Consider the following 26,507-nt stretch of genomic DNA (forward strand, 5'->3'; position numbering starts at 1 on the left):
CCTCGCAGGGAGGGGCACTCCAGCCTGGCCAAAGCAGCCCCCCACCTGCTACCATGTGAGCAGTTAACCAGTTAAACATAACATTTAACTGATTAAATGGGATTTTCCAGCATTGGCTGAGAAACAACCAAATGTGCTTCAAAAAGGACTGAGTAGAAAGTGCTGCTTATAGATCAGCTGTAAAGTGGGAGGACTCTTTCAAAAGATATGGAGGGTTTAAACTGTCTTGGGACTCCACTATAAGTTTTCTGTTGGCTACAGTTAGAATTAGGCTGCTCTTGGTGAATTTTCCACCCTCCAGCATCTCTGACAACTGCAAACTAACTGGTGTTAGATGCCTTTTGAGCCCTGAAAAGCATCTGTTAAATACATGTCTAGAACTGTGAAAACAAATGAAGGAACAAATCGTAACATAGTGATGGTAACATTTTCAGCAGGACATTTCAAAAGAGGCTAAGGGAGTTAGGTGCCCAGTTCCCATGGCAACTCAGTGGATTTGCTTGTTTGACTCCCTTAAGGTACCTTTCAACATCTGAGGCAACAGCAGCACTGCTCTGGATAGGTAATTCCAGGCATTCTGTTGTTTGAATTTTATACCCCTATTAGCCATGACCTTCCTTAAATGTATACTGTCAAGTAACCTAGTTTTAGAATTTAGGCCTTACTTATATTCCAATGTTTTGTTGACAAAAGCTGCTGCCTTTTTTGACAAACAGGGGAGGTGTACACGCGACAAAGCTACTTTTAGCATCAAAACTCTGCTGTTTTGCCAACAAAGGGCTATACTATAGAGCCCACAGTGCAGCCGGCTCCCCAGGAATGGGGCTGGCAGCCGGTTAACTCTTACATCCCTAGCATTGGTCTAATGCAGGGGTGGGCAAGAGGCAGCTAGCGGGTTGCATCCAGCCCATCAAGCCACAGGATCCACAACCGCCTCACCGGCAACTTTACTACACAGCAGCTGCAGCCACTTTAAACAGCAGGCTGCTAATAGCTATGTAGTCTGGGCAGGGAGGAGAAAGCTTTGCACGCTGTCCCTGCTTTGTAGCAAAATCTTCCAGCTCCCATTGGCCAGTTTCTGGCCATTAGGAGCTGAGAAATTTTGCTGAAGGCAGGGGTAGTGAATGAAGCCTTCTCCCTCCCTGTGCTGGAGCAGAGCCACATGGAGCAGCTGCCCAGCACGCAGGCAGGGAGTCTGCAGAGATGATGGTTGGGGGCCACCTAGGTAAGTGCCTCCCAGCCAGAGCCTGCCTCTGGCACCCCCACCCCCTTCTCTTCCCACAACTGCCTGCCTCAGGCCACCACCCAAACTCTCTGTATCCCCTCTCCCCACCTTCTCCAGGTCACAACTCCCTCCCAGACCTTGCACCCCTACCCACTCCTGCATCCCTCCCCCAGGCCAGACTCCTTTCCTACACCCAGACCCCTCCCTGATCCTGCACCCTTTCCCCCAAGTCACAGCTCCCTCCCACACTCCCCCTCCTACACTCCTTCCCAAGGCCAGAATCCTCTCCTGCAACCATAACTCCTCCTGGACCCTTCATCCCAAACCCCTGCCCCAGATCATAACCCCCTCCTTCACCCAAACTCCCTCTCAGACCTCATACTCCCTCCTGCACCCCAGTCCTCTATCCCAAGCTCCCTTCTACATCCCACCCATTGTCCCAGACCCTGCATCCCCTCCAACAGAAGTGTGACTCTTGACTGCTTACCAAAATCTTGGAGTGGCTCCCCATTAAAATATTTTGCCCACCCCTGGTCTAGTGGGCCAGAACTCCAAAAGTGAAACTGACTAGTCTGCTCTTCATCCATCCTGAGTTAACACACACAAAGAAGTATTAATTTGGTGATCACAAAGCATCAATCCAAAAGAAAAATGTTATTAGATTTGTAATTCCTCAGGCAATTAAGTTTTTTTGCAAGTTTGGGATGTTTTCTTGAGAGGGAAAATTACTTGTATATGGTCAATTCTGTTTCATCAGGTGATTCTAGATTTGAAAGGTTCTGATTACAGCTGGTCATATCAAACTCCTCCATCCTCCCCCAGTACCACGATGTCCAGAAAATCCAGCGTTTGCAGGTAAGCAAATTGGCAAAATGTCATTTGAATCTAATTTTGGCTCTGTTGCATATTTGTGCCTGTACTTTGTATGATAACAAGCTATCAATACCTACTACTCATTATTCACTTGAGTGTGTGACAGAACATAAAAAATGAGGAACCATTATGCAACTTCGAATGTAAGGAGGCTTGACAGCTGAAGATAAGTTTGAGTCATTGCAGTTAATGCATTGCAGATGAAAGAGCGAACTTTACTAACCAAGCAAAGTTCTGAGTTCACTCATAGTTATCCTTTTTGATCATGCATGCTTTATGTTTTGATATTTTAGCTAAAGAAATGATCTTGCAGAAGCGGTAGTTCACTACTAGGTTAATTTGTATGAAAGGAAACAATGTACTTGTCAATTACTTTTTCAGTATATTAAGTGGAAATGCTTTACTGTGAAATACAAGACTGTTCAATGCTGTACAACTCTGTTCTAAAGTGTGTTTTGGAATAGTTGGACCCTGTCTTTGCTTTCTCTGTAAAACTGTTTTTTCAGTAAAACAGTTTATCAGCATGTTGCCCTTGTGCTTTTTGGTGTTTAAATAATTAACTATCCTCCCCCTTCCTTTTTTTTTTAAAAAAAAAAGAGATGACTGACTATTGTAAATCCTACTTTAATACTTTTGTATTCTTTAACCCTTTTACTTTTTTGGTTTGCCCTACGGATCAGATGGATCGTAGGCTGCTTTGTGTGAATTTAACTTAGTCTGTAGCATGGCAGATCTAGCAAAATTATACATTTTCATATGTATATCCAGCTGTATCTGCATATGTGTTTATATATGTATTTTATATATAAAATACATATATAAAATAAAATTATCCCACACCCGTATATGTATATGTGTGGGTGTGTGTACACACATATAGCAGTGAATACAGGCTTAAAGATGCAATATCCTGAAATTGTAAAAGAAAATGGCTGAGCATACACTGTATATTCCTAAAAACAACTAATGGTCTGGTAGCACTTTATAGACTAGCAAAACATGTAAATGGTATCATGAGCTTTTGTGGGTACAGTCCACTTCTTCAGATGACCGGAGTTATGACTGGTCATCTGAAGAAGTGGGCTGTGCCCACAAAAGCTCATGATACCATCTACATGTTTTATTAGTCTATAAAGTGCTACCAGACCATTTATTGGGTTTTTTTTTCTGTAACAGACTAACTCAGCTACCCCCTGAAGTTCCTGTATATTCCTAGACAGCTTTTTATTTTCTCAAGTGATTAGATTGTGTAGCAGCAGGCTTTTGTGTGGCTGCTGGATACAGCAACTCAGCCCTTATTACATTAGTTCCAAGCACACACTTAACATGCAATTTTTTAAGTAGAAAAATTACGTTCTACACATTGAATCAGCATACAGCTGGGTGGGTACCTTTCTGTTTCCTTTATACCATTGGGCAGAGAGTTTACCAGTCCTAAACTTACATTGGGGAATGCTAGTAGTCCCTTTCGTACGTTATCTTAATGCTAAAGAAACTCTTGAAGCATCCACTGTATGGTTGGTAAATGATGCAACATAGATTTATTGGAATTTTGAAAAGTCTCTTTGGGTTATTCAGAAATTAGTGAAGGTTTTGTTTTCATAGTTATTAGCTGAGATCTTTAATTCTCTTCCCTCTTTGTCCTCACAAAAATGTCGTAAGTGCCCTCAGTATAGCTTTGGACCCTTACGTTGAATTTAACATATATGAGCCAACTAGACTTTATCTGCTGACCATCGGCACAGACCATTCATGGTTATGGTAACTGGCTCTCTGTAAAAGCCCAAAGAGAGAGAGAGTGAGTGAAAGTGAGTGTTACTGTTTCCCCAAGCTGGGTAAATTCCCTATGGCCAGATTGTGCTACCCTTACTACTCAATGCGAGTAAGGGTATCAGTCTGGCCCCTAATGAGTGCAGAACACACAGTAATGCAGAATGCCATTTTCCCTCTCTGATCATCAAGGATACTTGCAGCTTATGATTTTTACCAATTATTTGTCAAAATTTCTTTTCAGCTTATGCAGCCTGTTGCTAGACTAGAATGTTAATTGTACTGCATTGGTCTCTTCCCATTCCCTCTTGTCTTTCCCTCTTCCCCTTTCCTTTGTCTTTTCCTTTTGTCTCTCTCAGCAGTCTGAACAGCGTTAACAGTAGCGATTCCCGGTCGAGTGGCTCGCATTCTCATTCACCTAGTTCACACTATCGCTATCGCAGCTCCAATGTGCCTCAGCAGGCACCCATGAGACTGTCCAGCGTGTCATCCCATGATTCTGGATTCATGTCACAGGATGCTTTCCAGTCCAAATCGCCATCCCCTATGCCACCTGAAGCACCTAACCAGGTATGTGCAAGTGCAAAACCACAAATCTGAGTGAGTAGTATATGGTAATGAACACACAGTTCATGGAGTACAGAAAAGAGCACATGGTTATTGGGTATCATGGGATCAAGCTGAACACTTTTAAATAAGGGAATTAATATCCACTTGAACTTCACTCATCCAGCTCACATCCTGTCTAGGTCAGCAGTGATTGCAAGTTGTTAACACAACAACTATCAGATGTTATCTCAGTGCAGTTTCTTAGAGGTGAGACATCCATGCCACAATAGCTCTGTAATGGGTATTAAACCTTGTGCCTTTGCTGGCAGTGTTGGCAAATAGATTACAGACAGGAATACACAGAAGACTATGTTCCCCCTTCACCTCTGAGAAATAGGCCACGTCCAGGTCAGTGCTAAATAGCATTGGCAGGCAGCATGGGTAATTTAGTTGCTCTGGTATTCTTCTCCATGGACAACTTCATTCTCTAGGACTGCCAATTCAGCCCCCTGTGGAAGTACTAAAACAATGTAGATTTAAAAAAAAATACTAATGACAAGAAATGCATATTAACCTAACGGTGTTGGGTGAAATGCCAGCTCACTTAAGCCAATGTGAATATTGCTGTTTTCATCAGTGAGGTCAGAAGTTCACCTCTTTCTTTTTTTTTCCTGGCCTTTTTTATTCAAGGCAATAACATTCTGAGCCTGTGTCAAACTGAGCTGTTGTTCTGTATATGGTCAAATCAAGCATCCTACAAAACCTTGGTGAAATATGCAAATGGGGTTTGTACAGCTGTCTGGCATCTTGTTTTCAGCCCCTGAAATTTGCCTAATTTCTACTATTACTCTTAAGGCTTTTTACATACTAAACCCCATCCCAGAGTTTGACATCACCACACTGAGTCTGACACTACTTCCAGCTGGGGATATAGTACGTCATCTCAAGCTGGGAATTATATTTCCAACTCAAAGTGCAGACATACCCATTGAGTTGGTCTTTCCTTCTTTTGTAAGATTTTTGTTTGTTGCCCTCAAGTCACTGGAAGAAGAGATGCTCTTAGTGCCTCACTAATGAAGGTTTCTAGATTAATAAAAACAAACCTAATCTTTTCGATCTGGCAAAAGCTAGGTGAGTTTATATGCACTAAACACTGTGGCTGCGTCTAGACTGGCATGATTTTGCGCAAATACTTTTAATGGAAAAGTTTTTCCGTTAAAAGTATTTGCGCCAGAGAGCGTCTATACTGCATGTGCCTTTGAGCAAAAGATTTGCTTTTGCGCAAAAGCATCCGTGCCACTGTAGACGCTCTCTTGTGCAAGAAAACTCCAATGGCCATTTTAGCCATCGGGCTTTCTTGCGCAAGAAATTAACGTGGCTGTCTACACTGGCCCTCTTGCACAAGAATACATGTGCAAGAGGTCTTATCCCTGAGCGGGAGTGTCCGAGTATTTGCGCAAGAACCACTGATTTTTGTACATTACAAAGTCAGTGTTCTTGCGCAAATACTCGCGGCCAGTGTAGACAGGCGGCAAGATTTTGCTCAAAAGCGGCCGCTTTTACGCAAAATCATGCCAGTCTAGACGCACCCCGTGACTTCTAGCTAAAGCAGATGGAAAATTTGAATCCAATCAGTGGAAGACACGCATCTATCCGTCAATACATGTGGGGCATCTGATCCCTTATTTTTATTTGATGAGCAGTGCTAGAAATAAAACTGTAGGATATGTAGTAGCACAAACATCAACAGAAATATTTCCGTTTTTTATTTTAATGAAAGCATTTGTTTTCAAATGAGTATATCCTCTGCAGCTCAGATATTACATCATTTTTCATATGGATGAGATCCTGAAAGTGAAACTGATTAGGAAGTGCACATAGATAGGTTAGCTGACTACTCTGTTTTGATGATCTGAGGCTAAGCCAAGTAAAATGCAAAAAGTAAATGTAACATGAATGATCAAAAATGAAAATTGGATTAGTAAAAAGGTAAGAAAGTTAACTTTAAAATGTATGGATTTAATCTGTCGGTATCCCCTTACCTTTCCATAACATCCAGCACATTTGGGTAAAAGTGTGATGAGTTACAGTATGCTACTTAAGGTCATTTGGGTTTGAGAAGCACCACCACCATCTCATACAAATTCCCCATGAATCCTATTAAATAAGGGGACAGGTCCTCACCGGTGTAAATTAACGTATCTTCATTTCCACCAGCTGTTGATCTGGCTCAAGTACTATTTTAGTTCATTTCTGAAGCTACAAATGAAGTCACAAAGCATCCCTAATACCACTGTAGGTCCAGAATAGTGGTAGTAAATCACTACTGGAAATTCTGCCATTTTAGGTTGATGTGCCAACTGTAGTGTCTTGATACAATGCATAGGTATGAACTCAACATGTCTTAAGTTCTCTCTACCTTTACCTTGAGGGAAAGGTAAACAGATCATTGCCTGGCAGCTTTGTTTTTGCTTAAGTGGCTTGCTTTGTATGTGTAGCACTAATTAAAATGTGCATGTTGTGCTGAGAAATTTGTCACAGTACATTTATTAAAAGACTGTTTAACATATATTTCATGTTGTGTGTCTCCAACTAATGGCCAGACTTTCATTCTTGCATTGTGCTTCCATATCCATATGGGAAGAAAGCACAGGTACTGTTTGCTAATTGTTGCTTTTGAAACCCAGATGTCGTTTCCAACAGGAACATTTTGGGAAGCAGAAAAGAGTGATAAAAAACTCTTAGGGAGATATCCAAACCTGAGCCATTCTTTTTAGGTGACAAATCTGAGGAGTTGTCCCAGATTGAGGTCTCATTTTTTAATGAATTTGTTACAAAACCTCCTCTAAACAGTAACAAGTCACCACGACCAGATGGCATTCACCTAAGAGTTCTGAAAGAACTCAGATGTCAAATTGCAGAACTACTAACTGTAGTTTGTAACTTATCCCTTAAATCATCTACTGTACCAAATGACTGGAATATCGCTAATGTGATGCCATGCTTTAAAAAGAACTCTGGAAATAAGTCTAACTTGAGTACCAGGCAAATTAGTTTAAAGCGGGGCTACTCAACTTTGGAAGCCCCGGGGGCCACAATGATGGAATGGGTTACCTAGGGAGGTGGTGGAATCTCCATCCCTAGAGTTGTTTTTTAAGTCTCAGCTTAACAAAGCCCTGGCTGGGTTGATTTAGTTGGGATTGGTCCTTCCTTGGGTAGGGGCTGGACTTGATGACCTCCTGAGGTCTCTTCCAGCTCTATGATTCTATGATACTCACAGCACATGCTGAGGGCCACAGTTTAAGAGTGGTTGGATATACATGCAAATATATGCAAATAGCTTCTTTCACACAATGCCCTGGTGCTCCCAGCACCTCCTCCTTGGAGGCTAGAAATGCTGACACCCTGTACCTGTCTGTTCCAGCCAACCCGTCTGCTTGCATCTTTCAATGCTCACCCTGGCCTGGGAGACGCCTTGCCATGGTGGAGCGTGTTACCAGTGGAGGCCATGTTCAAACGATCCCACCTGCGGGCCCTGTATAAACTCAAGCCACATTGTGGGCCACAAACAAATGGGCCGTGGGCTGCATGTGGCCCTCAGGTTGTGTGTTAAGTAGCCCTAGTTTAAAGTATAGTAAAGAACAGAATTCTCCGACACATAGATAACTTGTTGGAGAAAAGTCATGTTCAACATGGTTTCTGTAAAGGGAAATCAGCCTCACTAATCTACTAGAATTATTTGAGGGGGTCAGCAAGCATGTGGATAAGGGAGATCCAGTGGATATAATGTGCTTAGATTTCCAGAAAGCCTTTGACAAGGTCCCTCATCAAAAGCTCTTAAGCAAAGTAAGCTGTCATGGAATAAGAAGTAAGGTCCTCCCATGGATTGATATCTGGTTAAAAGATAAGAAACAAAGGGTAGGGATAGATAGTTTTCAGAATGGAAAGAGGTAATACTGATGTCCCACAGGGGTCCATACTGGGACCAATCCTGTTCAACATATTCATAAATGATCTGGAGAAAGGGGTAAACAATGAGGTGGCAAAATTTGCAGATGATACAAAACTGCTCAAGATAGTTAAGACCAAAACTGACTGTGAAGAGCTTTAAAAGGATCTCACAAAACAAGGTGTCTGGGCAACAAAATGGCAAATTAATTTAATGTTGACAAATGCAAAGTAAAGTACATTGGAAAAAATAATCCCAACTATATGTACAAATTGATAGGAACTAAACTGGCTATTGCCACTTGAGAGAGTTCTTGGAGTCATTTTGGATTGTTCTGTGACAATATATACTCAATGTTCAGCTGCAGTCAAAAAGCAAATTGAATGTTAGGAATAATTTTAAAAGGGGTAGAGAATAAGATATCTGATTGCCTCTATATAAATCTATGGAATACTGCAAGCAGATGTGGTCGCCTAATCTTAAAAAAGATATCTTAGCATTGGAAAAAGTTCAGAAAAGGGCAACTAATATGAAAAGGGGCTTGGAACAGCTGCCATTTGAGGAGAGGTTATAAAAAGACTGGGACTTTTCATCTTAGAAAAGAGGAGACTGAGGGGGGATATGAAATCATGACAGATATGGAGTAAGTAAATAAGAAAAAGTTATTTACTTGTTCCCATAACATAAGAACTGGGGGTGACCAACTGAAATTAGTAAGTAGCAGGTTTAAAGCAAACAAAAGGATTTCTTCATGCAAGCACAGTCAACCTGTGGAACTCCTTGACAGGGGATGTTGTGACGAAAAACCCTAGATACATTCATGGAGGATAGGTTCATCAATGGCTATTAGCCAGGATGGGCAGGAATGGTGTCCCTAGTCTGTTTGCCAGAAACCGAGAATAGAGGACAGGGGAGTGATCACTTGATGATTACCTCTTCTGTTCACTCCCTCTGAGGCACCTGGCGTTGGCCACTGTCAGAGGACAGGATAACTGGGCTAGATGGACCTTTGGTCTGACTCAGTATGGCCATTCTTATGTTTTTAGGTAAGGGATACAAAAGCTATGCATCCAGCATTGACTGACTACTACTCTAGTGGTTTCTGTTAGCTACCTGTGTTAACACCACATTATTTATGGCAACAAAACATCTTTCTTTTGTTTTGGTGATATAAAAAGTGTGCGTAAATTCCATGATCATGTATCTTACACTAGGGCTGTAGGAGACGGGTAGAAGTGTAAAACAAAGTTACAGAAAACTAAATTAACAGAATTTTTCCAGCAATTGGTTTAACAATAAACCAGGTTGTTGGATTTTTATCTTTTAATTTTTTTTACAAAGTCAGCTGAAAATGAGAGATACTTAGGTATTTAAAATAGAAGGATACAGACTTTAACAAACACACAAACAGAGCTACCTAATCTCTCAGCAAACGTCCAGCAAAGTAAAGACTGTTTTTCAGTATACAGGCAGTCCCTGGGTTACGTACAAGATAGGGACTGTAGGTTTGTTCTTAAGTTGAATCTGTATGTAAGTCGGAACTGGTGTCAGCTGCTGCTGAAACTGATCAGTTTCAACCGCGGCTGAATCTGGACGCCAGTTCTGACTTACATACAGATTCTACTTAAGAAACCCAGGCATCCCCAAGTCAGCTGCTGCTGAAACTGATCAGCAGCTGATTCCAGGAAGCCTGGGGCAGAGCAACTCTGCCTCGGGCTTCCTGTAGTCAGCGCTGGTCAGTTTCAGCAGCGGCTGACTTGGGGACGCCTGGGGCAGAGCAGCTGGGGTGCTGCTGGGTTGCTCCAGTAGCGCAGCTCCTCGGCGCTACTGGAGCACCCCAGCTGCTCTGCCCCAGGCGTCCTGATTCAGCCGCTGCTGAAACTGACCAGCAGCGGCTGAATCAGGACGCCTGGGGCAGAGCAGCTGGGGTGCTGCCAGGTTGGTCCGGAGCGGCGCTGCGGGACCAACCCGGCAGCCCCCAGCTGCTCTACCCCAGGGGTAGGCAAGAAAAGCCTGGTCTGCTGGGGGGGAGGCACTAGCTGCACCCCCCCCCCAGCAGACCAGGGAGACGGGGGTGGCGGGACCGCCCAAGTCCTCCACGGCTTTGCTCCGTCTCCCTGGTCTGCTGACCTGGGAGACGCGGAGCAAAGCCGCAGAGCACGTGGGCAGCGGGACAGTCCAGGTGCGCTGCGGCTGTCCCACTGCTGGCGTGCTCCGAGGCTTTGCTCCCCATCTCCCTGGTCTGCTGGTCAGACCAGGGAGATGGGGAGCAAAGCCGCGGAGCACGCCTACAGCGGGAAAGCCCAAGCGCACCTGGGCTGTCCCGCTGCGGGCGTGCTCCAAGGCTTTGCTCCCCGTCTCCCTGCAGACCAGGGAGACGGGGAGCAGCTTTTCTCGCCCCGGAGGATGGGGGTGGTGGACCGCGGCGCATCTGGGCGTCCCGCCGCTCCCATCCTCCGGGGCGAGAAAAGCCCCGTTTGTAACTGCGAATCCGACATAAGTCGGATCCGCGTAAATCGGGGACTGCCTGTATTGAAGTGATAGCTGGACATTACTGAGCAATTGAAGAACACAGATCAGGTTTGTGATCTTTTGCAGTTGATAGTTACTTCAAAGGTCCAGATTTAAATCCGATGGGGTTGGAATTGCCTATGTCTTGTTTTGAGGGAACTACATAAAACTAAGGTGGGGAATATGGTGGTAAACATAGCACATATCTCTTTGGTGCACATGTTGCACGACAGAGGTCCTGTTGAAGCTCACCATTGCTTAGTATAATAGAGGGGCCTAGTTGGGAGGATCAACTGATGTGATATTTGACTTATCAGGGTGATAAATAAATGATGCATTTGATTTTGGGCAAACGTGAAAATGCCTTCATAATAACGTAAGAAATGTATTGCAGAAAAGTGGGCAGTAATAGTTGGAGAGATTGCACATGGAATTCATTCTATTTTGAATGTAATCTTGACAAAAGGACAGCAAAAGCCATTGTAAAGGCACAAGATACAATCAAAAAGGCTTTTAAAACAATTGGATTATGATGAAACCTAGTTAATAATATTAAAGTAATATTAAAGTAAATAAGCAGACAAATCAAGTTGAAGGGACAATTAAGAGCAAAATAAATGCTGATCTCAAATTGTAGGAGACCGTTTGGCTGAGTAATAATAAAGAATTCTTAAAATATCTTGCTAGAGACAAGAACAGAAAATAGGTAATCTCTAAAAAGGGAAACTAGGTCAGAAATATGTGGCAGGTTAGTTTGAACTTCTGCAAATTAGGAAGCTGAGGGGAGTCTGTTGATGTAGTGAAGTGATAAACTTCAAGAATTTCATACAGTTCCCAATGGAAACATTCTTGAAAAGATTCCTTTTGTCCTTCATAAATTATGAAGTGCAGGAAACTTCTACAAATCTTTAAAACATGTAAAACTCTGACTGAAATTAGAAGTAGTTTCACTAACTGTCATTCAGTGTGTGTTTGTTTTTAATACCAAGTTAAAATACGTAGATTAGGAAACTTTATGACATCTGTTAATTAAACTACTAAATGTAAAGGGCTGGAGGTTCATTATGCTTAAATAATTCTTGGAGTTCATTAGCTGTTTGTTATATGTCAGGCTACAGAAATTATGACTAGTTAATATATACTGGAATAGCACTCCACGTGTGTTAGGTGCTTTCCAAATACAGAGGAAGATGCTGCCTCTATCTCAAAGATCATGCAGGATAAAATGCAAAATAAACATTGATACCTAGGTATCAATTGATCATTGATACCTAGGTATCAACCTGTGGAACTCCTTGCCAGAGGAGGCTATGAAGGCTAGGAGTATAATAGAGTTTAAAGAGAAGCTAGATAATTTCATGGAGGTTCGGTCCATAAAAGGCTATTAGCCAGGGGATAAAATGGTGTCCTTGGCCTCTGTTTGTCAGAGGCTGGAGAGGGATGGCAGGAGACAAATCGCTTGATTATAGTCTTCGGTCCACCCTCTCTGTGGCACCTGGTGCTGGCCACTGTCGGCAGACAGGATACTGAGCTAGATGGACCTTTGGTCTGACCCAGTATGGCCGTTCTTATGTTAGGTATGCAAAAAGCATTCAATAAAATACTACATCCAAGTTACTTGGCTAGCAGAAAGTTCTGGTATGTGAATAAGCTAGCTTTTCTTGGAAAAGAAACTGGCTTGGAAGACAGTAAGTGAACCAAGCATCATTTAGGTCATGCCAGGAGCTCTTTCTTTCTTAACAAATCGATATTTTATAAACCATTCTCACTTCAGAATTGACCTAGTCACTCCGCAGAGCAAATGTAAGATTTAATAGGAGTCCCACAGAAGCTATACATAAAACCCTGTGGCTATGTCTACACTGGCGCGATCTTGTGCCAGAGATATGCAAATGAGGCTAAGCGTGGAATACCACCGAGCCTCATTTGCATATCTAATCCGCCATTTTTGCAGAAGAGGCTCTTGCGCCAGAAGGAGCGGTCTACACTGCCCCATCTTGCACAAGAAAAACCCTCTTGCGCAATGCCGTTATTCCTGAAAATAATCAGCATCGCGGCATTGCATAAGAGGGTTTTTCTTGCACAAGGGGCAGTGTAGACAGCTCCTTCTGGCGCAAGAGCCTCTTCTGCAAAAATGGTGGCTCATTAGATATTCAAATGAGGCTCGGCGATATTCTACGCTTAGCCTCATTTGCATATCTCTAGCGCAAGATCGTGCCAGTGTAGACATAGCCCGTGAGTATTGGCTACTCCTGAGCTTCTGTAGCTTTCAGAAATTGCTGGGTTGTGTTACTGGCAACAGGTCATCAGAAGTCACTGCAGAAACTTTCCGCTGACCATGGAAGAATTCCAGGGATGACTTCAAGTCAGCGTGAACCTGACCCAATTGGATTATTGAAATCTGTGGAAAGCTTTCTGTTGGTTTCAGTAGGCTCAGGAGCAGGCCCATCAGTAGGATTTTGTCTTCCCTGGTGTGGTGTTTTAGGAAAAGATGATGTTTGTTTTTAAGCAACAAAACCATCATGAATTGAAAATTAGAGCAAGATAAGGATGCAGGGAGATTGAAATGGCTATGGATCTTGTATAGGTTGAAAGGCAGAAAGTGCCACCTGGTATAAAATATGCTACATAGTTTCTTGTGTTTCTCCTGTAGAGTTACTGATCATTAGTGGTGGCTTTGAGCAGTATTTAATGATTGATTTAATCCTTAACCCTCTGCTTTTCTCATCCTTCCCCCTTCTCCTGTGTGTGTCTGTCTGTGTGTGCGTGCTTTCTGTTTTCCTTTGTTGGTGGCTTGTTTTTTCCTTCCCCTGCGTTGTTGTGGTGCTGTTCACGCTGCAGAATTCGTCCAGCTCTGCCTCTTCAGAAGCTTCTGAAACCTGCCAGTCAGTGAGCGAGTGCAGTTCCCCCACCTCAGTCAGCTCAGGCTCCACCATGGGGGCGTGGGCCTCCACAGATAAGGTGAAAAATTTCATCTCAGACATACAAATCTTCTAGATCATTAGCCAATCCCAGTGACATTTAAGTAATGGCATGCATGGGACACGGAGCTAAGACCTTTCCCTGTGAAGATGAGAAAAGGAACTGATACACACTCCCTTAAAGAATGAATCCATGAGTAAATTACAGTGAAACTTGTCTAAATTGTCAATCGGGGACCTACGAATTGGTTGCTTCACAGGTGGTTTCTTAACACAGGTGCAGCCAAACTGTTCACACTCTGCTTGGGAGCATTATGGGACATTGTCTAAAGAGAGTAGTTGAACATTACATAAATGAGTTCTTGTTCAGGTTTCACTGTCTGTTGTTTTCCTCCAAATTATGTATTATGCATTAATCTCTGGAAAAAACCCTACAATGTTAGCATACATTCTGGATAAACCCTAAATTCAGGGGAGCTAGTGATATCAGATCCATTCTTATTCAGTCACTCCTTGCCATTTTTTCTTTCTTCCCATATCATTATGCTGCTGGAACATGTCATTTTCGGAGGCTGCACACTTTCCTCTCTCTGTTTTATTGTACATGATAATGCTGGACATGAATATTTTCAGCTTTGGAAATGTTCAGTTTCCATGTCCAGAGCTGCATAATAAATAACCTGTTGAGGCTCTTATTCCAAAATACCATCTCCAGAGGAGACCAGCAAAGCTGCTCAGCCCAAAGAAAATGATTTCTGGATTGTCCTCTGAAATTTGTTAATTCCAATAACAATTTTCAGGCAGGTACATTTCAGGAGCAAACATTAGCCCTTTTTTTAATTAGTTGTTGATTTGTAACAGTTCTCAATTTTTTTGCTTTACAATGAAAGAGACGTTCTCTTTGCCCAGAGCACGTCAGTCACTGTGTATTTCCATACTCATCTTGTTTATATTAATTTATTTTTTGTTTTGTTTCCAGTTGTCTAATGGGTTTTATCACTGTAGTTTATCAAGTGACCCATACCTAGCTTCAGTTGGTGCAGGTCCTTTCCCTCATTTCCCGCCTGTCTCCCGCGCATGGACTCGGGCTTCCTCAGTCCTCCTTCCAGATCGCGGTCATTATTACACCATTGGGCCAGGCATGTTACCATCATCTAAGATCCCTAGCTGGAAGGTTTGTGTTTCTTTTGTTGCAGCAGTGCTCTCCTCTCCATGCTTTTCCATACTCACTACAGTTGTTGTCTTTGAAATCCTTGATTTACCAGTTGATTTTTCTCTGTTTAGCATCATTCTAAAGTGGACTTTAGAATCCACAATCAGATTATAAATGTACAAAGAACTAAACCATTATTTCTGCATGACCATGAACAGTCTAAGGTTTGTAAAATACAGGCAGTCCCCGGGTTACATGGATCTGACTTACATCGGATCCCTACTTACAAATGGGGTGAGGCAACCCCGCACTAGCTGCTTCCCCCCAGCAGACCAGGGAGACGCAAAGCTAGCACCCCACCCCCCCCCAGCAGACCAGGGAGACGCGGAGCGGCTTTTCTCAGCAGACACCTCAGCTTGAGAACAAAGGACTGAGGGAAGTGAGGTGTGGGAGAATAAAACCGAGCTCTGGAGAAATGTTTGGCTAGTTTCCCCTACAATATGTGCCAGTTCCGACTTACATACAAATTCAACTTAAGAACAAACCTACGGTCCCTATCTTGTACGTAACCCGGGGACTGCCTGTACTTGCCTTTAAAAATAGACAGGTAACAGTAAAGACAGGATTGGCCTTTGAAAGAGAGGGGGATGTTCCTCTGAGAGCACTCTGGGCTCTGTTCACAAAGTGGTAGGACTTCTACAGGTTGCTTAGCACCCTGCCAAGCTTATGCCTGAAGTGGTAAATATACGGTTGGCATCTAGTTCACTTAGTGGAGGTTTTTCATAGGTCAGCCAAATGCATGTATTGCTTTTAGCTATTGTAATGAACTACTACAGCAGTGGGCCACACGTGGCCTATCAGAGTTATATGTGTGGCCTGTGAAACATTCTGTTTACCACTGCCCATGTGCAGAGTTGCCAGATTCTGCTGGTTTCCATCTGCATAGGTTTTTTTTCCTACTTGTATTACCAAAGTGACAAGCACATAAAACAAGGGCATGTGAAGTGAGGTTCATGCTGATTTACTCACAGCATTGACTGTGAGAGTCATGTGCTCCCTCTGCCTCCAGTCAAGGTACTGCTATGGTTCAATTGGCACACCCCACAAACTATAGGTATGCAAGTTCAGCTAGCAAAACTACCCTATCCTGGAAGCCTGTCTTGGTTATGACAATCTTGCGACCCACTGAGACAGAGGGCCACTCACTAGCCTAGGTTGCCCATCACTAAACTATTGGGTAGTCTCCCTCTCTTTTTTAGTGGATAGAATCAGAACTGTTCCATTATGTCATAGGCCCAGTACTTCCCAGAGATTCTCATTTCACTCAAATGAAAGGAGTAAACCAGTATTTGTGGACCAGGAGAATCTGAATTGTCCCCTTGAAGCGCCAAGTAGCCATAGCATGCATCATGCAGACAGCTGTGAAATTCTTTACTAGCTGTAGATTTGTTACAATATTGCATCTATACCCACTGATTTTTTTTAAATTAAATCCAGACTTAGGATACTTATTGAAGCTGTGGAACTTTAGATACAAGCGTCCAGTTCTACCCCACCATCTGAAACTTGAAGCATATAGAACTACCTCCCTCTGAAAGCTCTATATGGAGGATGCAAACGACCACCTCTGGGCTTGGGTATCTTCTATGAGTCCTCCATTGAATTGAAGCGGGTAGAGAAGAGGCTGATTGGCAGCCAGGTTGCCACCAGAAATGGGCTATGTAGTCTTAAAGTTCTGGCAGTTTACTTATGAAAAAGGATACAGAAGGGACTTCATTTGGAGATTAGAGAAGACCTCTTTACAATTAATTGAGTATTATCATTTGGTAAGCAGCACCTCTGGAACTGATCAGTAGTGAATTTATAGTCTCTTTCCCTGCCCCCCCAAAATTTCTCTTCTGAACATTTTTCCTAGTGCATGCTCTATGGTTTCTATGTACCCTCAGAATTTTCACTGTATAATAGAGCCATAAGTGCATATATTCCCAATAGCTTGAAAAATTGCCTCCTTAAAGAATTCAGTGTTATCAGTATGCAAAGTGAAGTTAGACCTCTTTGATATAGCTCTTAACTAAAATCTAGATTTTTTTGATAAATAGTAGATTTAAAAGAAAATACTCAGAATAAATTTAAATTCCTAATGGAGTATTGAGATCTTTTTAAACTACAAATTATTGGAACACCGCAGCCATAATGTGATGTGTGCAGTTTCTGCTATTGCACGTGCAAATGAATTGTTGGATGGCTAACAGGCCATTTGTACATGCACTGTAATTTCTCGTTTGTGGTAATGGCAATACATAATGCAACTGAGTTTTACTTGGCAAGAATATTAGGTATTTCGTTTAAAGGAAGATTAGAAGAGATGCATTTACATCATGAACTATTTTATAAATACAGGTTGGATCTCCCTGGTCTGGCACCCTTGGACCTAACTGGCCCTGAATGAGAGGATTTGCCAGACCAGGGAAGATCTCTCCCGTCGTGGCCGTGCTTCCACCGGGCTAGAGCTCCAGCCTGCCTCCGCTGGCGCCTCAGCCCTCTGGGGCTCTCCCCAGCCCTGCTACTGCCAGGGCCAGAGCACCACAGACAGAGCTCCACAGCCACCTAGCTCTGTGGCTGGGACCAGAGCTCTGCAGCTGTGGTAGAGAGATGGAGCCAGAGCTCTCTGGCTGCCACTGGGGTTGGAGCTTTCTGGCTGGGGCTAGAGGTCCACAGCCACGGCCAGGCTACGGCTCCCCAGCACCTGGGGCCAGGGAGCTCTGCTGGGGCCAGAACTCCCCGCTGTGCTGTCCGACCTTACTCGTCCCCCCCACAAATACACTCTTGGCTCTCGGCTGAATCACCGGTGCCCCTTATAGCACTCCTGCCCCCCCACCACCAGACCTCCCTCTTTTTGGCCTCTCTGGTCTAGGAATATCCGTGGTCCATGCTGCACCATTGATGTTGCCAGACCAAGGAGTCCCAGTTAAGGGAGGTACAACCTGTATCTTGAGAATTATTTTATTTCACGTTTTTCAGTATTGCACCTACATTTGATACCTAATCTGCTGCTGTATTGGTATTGTTCTATAATAGGAATGGCTGTATTTCCACACAGAAACTATGTTTATTAATGGAAACGTTTCCTTAGGATTGGGCTAAACCAGGCCCATATGATCAGCCTATGGTGAACACCTTGCAACGCCGCAAAGAGAAACGTGAACCAGACCCTAATGGAGGAGCCCCAAGTGGACCACCTGTGCCCACTGAAGAGGCCCAGAGACCTCGCAGTATGACTGTGTCAGCTACCACAAGGGTGATGCTCTAATTTTTACTAAGGAGCTCTGTGTCGTGCATGGGGGATGCATTAGTTAGCTCTTGCAATCATTTTGAGTTCAAGGGCTTTTTGTTGGCACAGCCATTTTTATAAAGACAGAATGGTTAAGGCATAAACAGTCTTGGAATCTGTAATCTCTTAGAGTTCTTTGAAGGGGTCAACAAACCTGTGGACAAGGGGGATCCAGTAGATATAGTATACTTAGATTTCCAGAAAGCCTTTCACAAGGTCCCTCACCAAAAGGCTCTTATGTAAATTAAGTTGTCATGGGATAAGAGAGAAGAGCCTTCCATGGATTGAGAACTGGTTAAAATACAGGAAATACAGGTTAGGAATAAATGGTAAATTTTCAGAATGGAGAGGGGTAATTAGTGGTGTTCCCCAAGGGTCAGTCCTATTCAACTTATTCATAAATGATCTGAAGAAAGAGGTAAACAGTGAGGTGGCAAAGTTTGCAGATGATACTAAACTGCTCAAGGTACTTAAGACCAAAGCAGACTGTGAAGAACTTCAAAAAGATCTCACAAAACTAAGTGATTGGGCAAAAAAATGGCAAATTAAATTTAATGTGGATAAATGTAAAGTAATGCACATTGGAAAAAATAACCCCAACTATACATATAATATGATGCGGGCTAATTAAGCTACAACTAATCAGGAAAGAGATCTTGGAGTCATCGTGGATAGTTCTCTGAAGACATCCACGCAGAGTGCAGCGGCAGTCAAAAAAGCAAACAGGATGTTAGGAATCATTAAAAAAGGGATAGAGAATAAGACGGAGAATATCTTATTGCCCTTATATAAATCCACGGTATGCCCACATCTTGAATACTGTGTACAGATGTGGTCTGCTCATCTCAAAAAAGATATATTGGCATTAGAAAAGGTTCAGAGAAGGGCAACAGAAATGATTAGGGGTTTGAAAAGGGTCCCATATGAGGAGAGATTAAAGAGACTAGGACTTTTCAGCTTGGAAAAGAGGAGACTAAGGGGGAATATGATAGAGGTCTATAAAATCATGAGTGGAGAAAGTGAATAAGGAAAAGTTATTTACTTGTTCCCATAATATAGGGGCCACCAAATGAAACTAATGGGCAGCAGATTTAAACAAATAAAAGGAAGTTCTTCACACAGCACATAGTCAGTCTGTGGAACTCCTTGCCTGAGAAGGTTGTAAAGGCTAGGACTATAACAGGGTTTAAAAGAGAACTAGATACATTCATGGAGGTTAAGTCCATAAATGGCTATTAGCCAGTATGGGTAAGGAATGGTGTCCCTAGCCTGTTTGTCAGAGGGTGGAGATGGATGGCAGGAGAGAGATCGCTTGATCATTACCTGTTTGAATCACTCCCTCTGGGATACCTGGCATTGGCCACTGTTAGCAGACAGGGTGCTGGGCTGGATGGACCTTTGGTCTGACCCAGTATGGCCATTCTTATGTTATGTAACTAGGATTAATGGAGGATACGCAGTTCAGTATATTGGCACTATGATAGAAGAAAAAGCTCTGGATTTTTTACAATGGTGAATATGTAGAAATAATCCTGTTGGGTGGTGGCAGTGACTCTGTCTGAATTGGGAATGGGTACAGCTGTGAGATCCCTCAAGTATTGTTCCAGCTAAATCAGACACGAATCTAATGAGCTGCTTTCCTGTGTGTAACTAGCAAGGAGAGGAGATAGAAGCCTGCGAGGAGCTAGCTCTAGCTTTGACGAGAGGTCTGCAGCTGGACACCCAGAGAAGCAGCAGAGATTCCTTGCAGTGTTCCAGTGGCTATAGCACTCAGACTACCACGCCATGCTGTTCAGAGGACACTATCCCATCACAAGGTATACAGACCTAAACTGCTACGCTGTCTGAGCATTCCAAACAAGGCCCTCACAGCTCCTAACCTCTCCCTGCTAATGGGTTTGAAGTCCAGAAACGTTGCTCTTTTCTGCTTAGTGATGGGAGATGAGCAAAACTAACATTGATGTGCCCGGCTGATGGGTTGTTCAGGCTTAAGTGTGAGCTGTATACTATCTTGTAAGCCTCTTAGCCTGTTCTCTATTAAACAGCAAATAATGGCAAAATTCACTCAGTGGAGTGGTGTCTATACAACACCTTACACACCAACTAAAGACTTAAGAGGTCTGAGGAACAGTGTAGGACCTTACACAACCTCACTGTGTAAGTGTGAATTTTGTTAAGTATTGTAGCATTTTTATAGTAAATCTGATTGATTTTATAGGTTTTTATTTAATAATTTTTCTGAAGGATTTGTGTGTCTGACTGTATAGCCTTTTGGGGGGGAATGGGAGGGGGGAGTTGTCCTCTGTTGACCAATGGCAAACCCACGAACTTTGCTCGGTTAGCTGCCTACTTCTGGTTTCCTCATTCTGAGAGCTTTTTTTAAACATAGGTGGAAATTGTAGTAACTTCAAATGGAAAAAAATAGATTTGCTTAAGGTTATTTGGGAATAAGTGACATTGTATTGAGGATTTATTTTTAATTCAGCTTCAGAAGGGAGAGAACTGGATTCTATCCTTTGTGCATCACTAAAATTGCTTACTAATTTTGAATTGGTTACACCTGTGCAAATCCATTAAAGGTAATAAGGGTGGATAGTCATAACTGAAAGCCAAATTTGACATAACCACTGACTTCTAATGTGTGAGAGAGAAGGAATCCAGTTTAACACTCAGAGCTCATGCTGAGTTTGAAGGGATGGCTGTTAGAATATATTTTTACCTGTAAGTTGAACATATCTGATGCAGAAATCATTGAGAGATAACAAATTTGCACCTCCACAAAGAGAGAGCTGCCTTTTAGTATAGGACTGCACTTCCATCATCAACAACTTCAGAATATTGGGAAGTGGCTAACAGGACAGAGTAATCAGTGGTTTTATTTATTGGATTCTTTACAATTGTCACCCAAATGTCTTAAATGCCTGAGAGAGGGGAAGAGGTAGACACACTGGAGGGAAGGGAGAGAGTCCAGAGTGACTTAGACAAATTGGAGGATTGGGCAACAAGAAATCTGATGAGGTTCAGCAAGGACAAATGTAGAGTCCTGCACTTGGGACAGAAGAATCCCAAGCATTGTTACAGGCTGGGGACTAACTGGCTAAGTAGCAATTCTGTAGAAAAGGACCTGGGGATTACAGTGGATGAGAAGCTGGGCATGAATCAACAGTGTGCCTTTGTAGCCAAGAAGGCTAATGGCATATTAGGTTGCATTAAGAGGAACATTGCCAGTCGATCCAGAGATGTGATTATTCCTCTTTACTCGGTTCTGGTGAGGCCACATCTGGAGTATTGTCCAGTTCTGGGCCCGCAATTACAGGAAAGATGTGGATGCACTGGAGAGGGTCCAGCAGAGGGCAACCAAAATGAGTAGGGGGCTGGAGCATATGACTGATGAGGAGAGGCGGGTCTACAGAAGAGAAGAGTGAGGGGGGATTTGATAGTAGCCTTCAACTTCCTGAAGGGAGGTTCCAAAGAGGCTGGAGAAAGGTGGTTCTCCGTGGTGACAGATGGCAGAACAAGGAACAATAGTGTCAAGTTGTGTTGGGAGAGGTCCAGGTTGGATATTAGGAAAAAACTATTTCACTAGGAGGGTGGTGAAGCACTGGAATGGGTTACCTAGGGAAGTAGTGGAGTCTCTATCCCTAGAGGTGTTTAAGTCCCGGCTTGACAAAGCCCTGGCTGGGCTGATTTAATTGGGATTGGTCCTGCCTTGGGCAGGAGGCTGGACTTGATGGCTTCTAAGGTCTCTTCCAGCCTATGATTCTAAGTGATCAGATTTTTTTTTCCCCCAAGAGGTGCTGAGCATGGACAACCCTTGTTAACTTCCGAGAGCAAGAGAGGGAGAGAGAAGTTCATCACCTCTAAAATCAGGCCACTTATGCATCTAACTTTAGACACCTAGGTTTGAAAATTGTGGCTATAGTATCTTAGGCTTGTTCACCTTTTAGGGGCATGCACATGCTAGTTAAGTGTGTCTTCTGCAAAAATGAATAGATATTGACTTCAAACTTATACAAGTGTATTGTTGTTAGGGATGTAAAAATCTTGGTTAACATTTAACTGGTTAATTGGCTAAATGGGATCTGAGCTGAGGACCATTCCAGCCTGGCTGGAGCAGCCCCCAATGCTCCTGCCTCCAACCCTGCACTTGGACTGGAGCTGCCAGCTCCCGGCTTTCAGCCCCGCCAGAGCAGCCCGTCTGTGGAGTGCCACTACCTGCCCTGTGGACAGGGGCTGCTGTAGACAAGAATAGCCCATCTATGGCAGGCCTCCTGCAGGGCTGGAGCAGCCCCACCCCACAGCAAGGAGCTGCTTCAGCCCCCTCCAGTTACCAGATAACCGGAACTGGTAAGCATTGCCAGTTTAGAGTGATGCTCACCAGTTAACCTTTCACATCCCTAATTGTTATACACTTACTTTAGCTTCACTAACCTGATTTAGCTATTTGCTCCAGCTTGTTTCTAACTGTCCTTTGACATCAGTTTCAGATTATGATTATTTCTCTGTGAGTGGCGATCAGGAAACAGAACAACAAGAATTTGACAAATCCTCAACCATTCCAAGAAATAGTGACATCAGCCAGTCCTACCGCAGAATGTTCCAGGCTAAGCGTCCTGCTTCTACTGCAGGCCTGCCAACTACACTTGGACCTGTAATAGTTACACCCGGTGTAGCAACCATCAGACGGACCCCTTCCACTAAACCTTCGGTCAGACGGGGTACCATAGGAGGGGGCCCTATTCCAATCAAAACTCCAGTGATTCCTGTCAAAACGCCAACTGTACCAGATGTACTGGGGGGGCTGCCAGGCACCCTGGGTGGGACAGAAGAATGTGCTGAACAGAGCCCTGAGTCTGAATCGGCAGGCGACAGTGGGCAAGGAGTCATCAGTATGCCCTCTTCTTTGTGGAGTGGGCAAGCATCCATCAACCCTCCACCACCAAGCCAGAAGCTGAATACCCCAGATGAGCAGAGACAAGCAGTCCCTGAAAGTGAGGGAGAAGAAAGGGATAGCTCAAGCACCCTTGCGCCCCCATGCCAACCAAAGTGTGACCCAGGAGACCCATGTCTTGCGGATGCCCCACAAGGTGAAGACATGCTGAACGCCATTCGCCGTGGTGTCAAACTGAAGAAAACGACCACAAATGATCGCTCAGCACCTCGTATTTCATAGGCAGAATGCTGCCAGAGCGCTAGTCACTGAGAATGAACTGGGCTGAAACCTTATTAGTCTGTCCATTCCAATAAATAATCAAAAGATTTTGTAGAAAACTCAGTAATACGCAGTTTTAAGGGTACTATAAAGGGAAAATAAGATGAAAGTGCATAGTAATAGAAATTTTCACTAGCGTTTTAATTTGTAAATATCAGTGATTTTGTTTCTGCACATTTTTGATCAAGACCCCCTTTTAATTTTTTCTGAACGTGCCAAATCCCATTTAACTTTTGTATAACTCTTTGTAAAGTTTTAAATACGCAAAGGGGGATTGGGGGGGGGGGGGAGTTAAGTAGTTAACTTTGGCGAAAAGATTACTGCTTTGGCTTTTTTGCAGGCTTTTGTAGAGTACCTTGTAATAGTGAAATTTAAAAGAAATGGTATTTCTGTGCATAAATGAAACAGTAAGGAATAGATCATCATTTTAAGTATAAGGATTTTTGTTGTTTGTTTGAAAAGCAGGAACAATTGATAATAAAAGCAATATAATGCAAGAAAGAAACCTGCAATTGGTAGAGTATTGGGGAATAATGTGGGGTGGGAAATGCCATCAATATAGCAGATGCTGTTGCACAAGAGTAGCCTAGTAGAATTAAGTGCTAGTAGCTTCACAGTAAGTGCATCCAAATAAGCCATATTGGATTGCAGTGTTTTTCTGTAGCGTGTTTAAAGACTTTAGTTTTTTCCCCCCACATTTCTCCTAGACCACACAGCTACAGCTTTCAGTCACATGCATGCCACTTTACCTGTGTAGGCTTAGATTTCCTCTATTACTTTCTTTTACTCATCCTTTCATTGAATACAAAACAAGTTCAAGAGGCTTAAGGCAGTTACAAATGTGAAAATGTTTTTAAAAAGTTTGCAGGGAGTTCTTAGATATATCAAAATGCCTTTTATTGACTGAGCCCAGCAGGCTGGGCACCTTGAAAAGCCCGAATATTTTAAGAACACACATAATGATTTGACCACAGTCACCAGCTTAATATCTAGTAAATTGCAAATAAAATTCTTTCAATTCAGGGGCTTGTTTTTCTTATTGTCTTTTAAATGGTAGTTAATTGGCTTTTATTAAATACTGAAAAATAGGGGGTATGGGAGAAAGATTTGTATTTAATGTCTGAGACTATTCTGAGACTGACCACTCTGTTCTCTTTTTTTGTATTCTAAGTAATGTATTTTTGGAATGTAATTGGTAGAATTATAGATGGATTTTTTTTCTTAAAGGAACACTTAGTTATGACTACAGTTCTCATCTCCTGAAGCCAGTAAAAATGTGCAGAACTTGGTGTGCTCCAAGTGTGCTACTGAAGCATTCTAAAACGGTGCAACCTGCCTATCTTCAATACAAAAAGTGAGAGATACCAGGCTTGTATGTTTGACTATTAAAACACAACAAATTAAATGCAAGGGGCTAGTTTCCACCAAACACTGCAGATTTCTGCTGGCTTTTATCTTGCCTACATAACCTCTTCTGCTTTACTACATAACTGCATTGGATGTGAGACTTCTTGTAACTGAATAGTCACTGTTCTATATAATATTTACACTGCTGTGGTTGCTTAACATTTTTATATTATGGCTTTAAAGCAAAAAGGCATGATTCTTAGAATATACAAAACCTTCCTATCTTTGAAAAACAAGCTCCTTATTACCGAATATAATAAACAGTAGTGCCTGTGGTGGAGCCCACCAATCTTGATAAAGTAGCGGATGCATTGTGCAAATGATGCTTGATGGTTTTTGCTTAAACAAAAACTGTTAGGAAATAATCTCAATAGTTAAAAGTGTTATTTAAACCTTTAAAATAAATGGATGTAACTGTACCGAAGTACAGCTTTTCACTTGTTTAGTTCTTAAACGTTAGTATACTCTCGGTAAATGTAATATAAAATGTTGCCAAATTCAATGTAGAAAGAATGTGACAAAACACTTTGGATAGTTCTATTGTTTGTGTTTTTGCATATTGTAAAAGCAGTGTCACAGCTAAAAAATAAAAAGTTTCTAATGGTAAATTATTGTGGTTTAGTTGCTAGTTTGTACTGAGAGTTGACCTCTCCTTGTGTGGTTTTTTGTTCTAAACTGGTATAAATAATTGCTGTAACTGTGTCTCCCTTCTACATTGTAATGATTGCTTCAGCCTACATTATAAATAAAGAACTGAAGGAAAATGTGTTTTTCAATTCTTAAGAACAGATTCTATCCTTCCAGGGCTTTGGATGTAAATGTTTTTCTTTAATTCCTTTTTAAAAATGTAAAACAAAGACCATGCAAATAATACCTGTACTCCAAACATCTAATTGATGAATATAGGTAATAGGGATGTAAAAGCCTGGTTAATGGAGTTAGTTAAATATGAGGTTAAATGATAGGTTAACTAGTTAACCAACTAAGCAGGATCTCACCATTCCAGCTCCCCAGGCTGGGGCTGACTGGCAACCCTAGTTGCCAGCTACCAGGGCTGGACCAGCCCTCTGCCTGCAGCAGGTTATGGGGCAGAGGGCTGCTTGGGAACCATTAACTGTTACCTGGTAAAGGTGATGCTTACTGGTTAACCCAGGAGTGGGCAATAATTTTAGATGAGGTGGCTACTTCAGAAATTCAGGAGGCCTCAGGTGAAAGGGGCAGGGCCAGGACACTTCCATGCTTCCCTACCCAAAAACCCTGATTGGCCTGGGGGTGCAGGGAGCACATGAAGTACTTGTCCCTGCCCCTCCCCACAGAGAACCACCAGCTGTTCTGAATAGCTGGCAGTTCCTTCTAGGCACACATGGCCCTGGCAGTGGAGGAGATTTTACACGCTCCCCTGGCAGGGCATCTGCCAGCCTGACCAACCTGCTTGGCAGGCCATCCCTGGGTTAACCAGTTACTCATTCACATCTCTAGTAAGTAAACAAGCTTAGAATAATGACTTGGAGACTAGATTTTTGGTCATTTGTTTTTTTCCTGGGACATTTGCAGAGGGGAGTCTGATGTTAAAGGAGAAAGATACATTTTACAGCACTCCAAGATA

General features: G+C 42.8%; 1 protein-coding gene across 10 annotated transcripts in view; it reads left to right on the forward strand.

Moving 5' to 3' along the window:
- Positions 1-25,665, forward strand: part of MTSS1 (MTSS I-BAR domain containing 1) — a 191,742-nt gene extending 166,077 nt beyond the window's left edge. For 3 of the 10 annotated variants that reach the window (XM_006123574.5, XM_075920156.2, XM_075920157.2), the window contains 7 exons: positions 1,983-2,080; positions 4,228-4,438; positions 13,719-13,838; positions 14,778-14,972; positions 18,085-18,249; positions 19,937-20,099; positions 22,764-25,665. In XM_006123574.5, the coding sequence (XP_006123636.2) occupies positions 1,983-2,080; positions 4,228-4,438; positions 13,719-13,838; positions 14,778-14,972; positions 18,085-18,249; positions 19,937-20,099; positions 22,764-23,455 (1,644 nt within the window). In that variant the 3' untranslated portion in view covers positions 23,456-25,665. The remainder of the gene's footprint in view (positions 1-1,982; positions 2,081-4,227; positions 4,439-13,718; positions 13,839-14,777; positions 14,973-18,084; positions 18,250-19,936; positions 20,100-22,763) is intronic. The other 7 variants (XM_075920153.2, XM_075920154.2, XM_025184924.3 and 4 more) reach the window with 7 other exon arrangements.
- The last annotated feature ends 842 nt before the right edge of the window (positions 25,666-26,507 follow it).

The sequence above is a fragment of the Pelodiscus sinensis genome, chromosome 2 (genome assembly GCF_052426305.1).
Source record: "Pelodiscus sinensis isolate ZL-2025 chromosome 2, ASM5242630v1, whole genome shotgun sequence".
NCBI classification, from domain to species: domain Eukaryota; kingdom Metazoa; phylum Chordata; order Testudines; family Trionychidae; genus Pelodiscus; species Pelodiscus sinensis.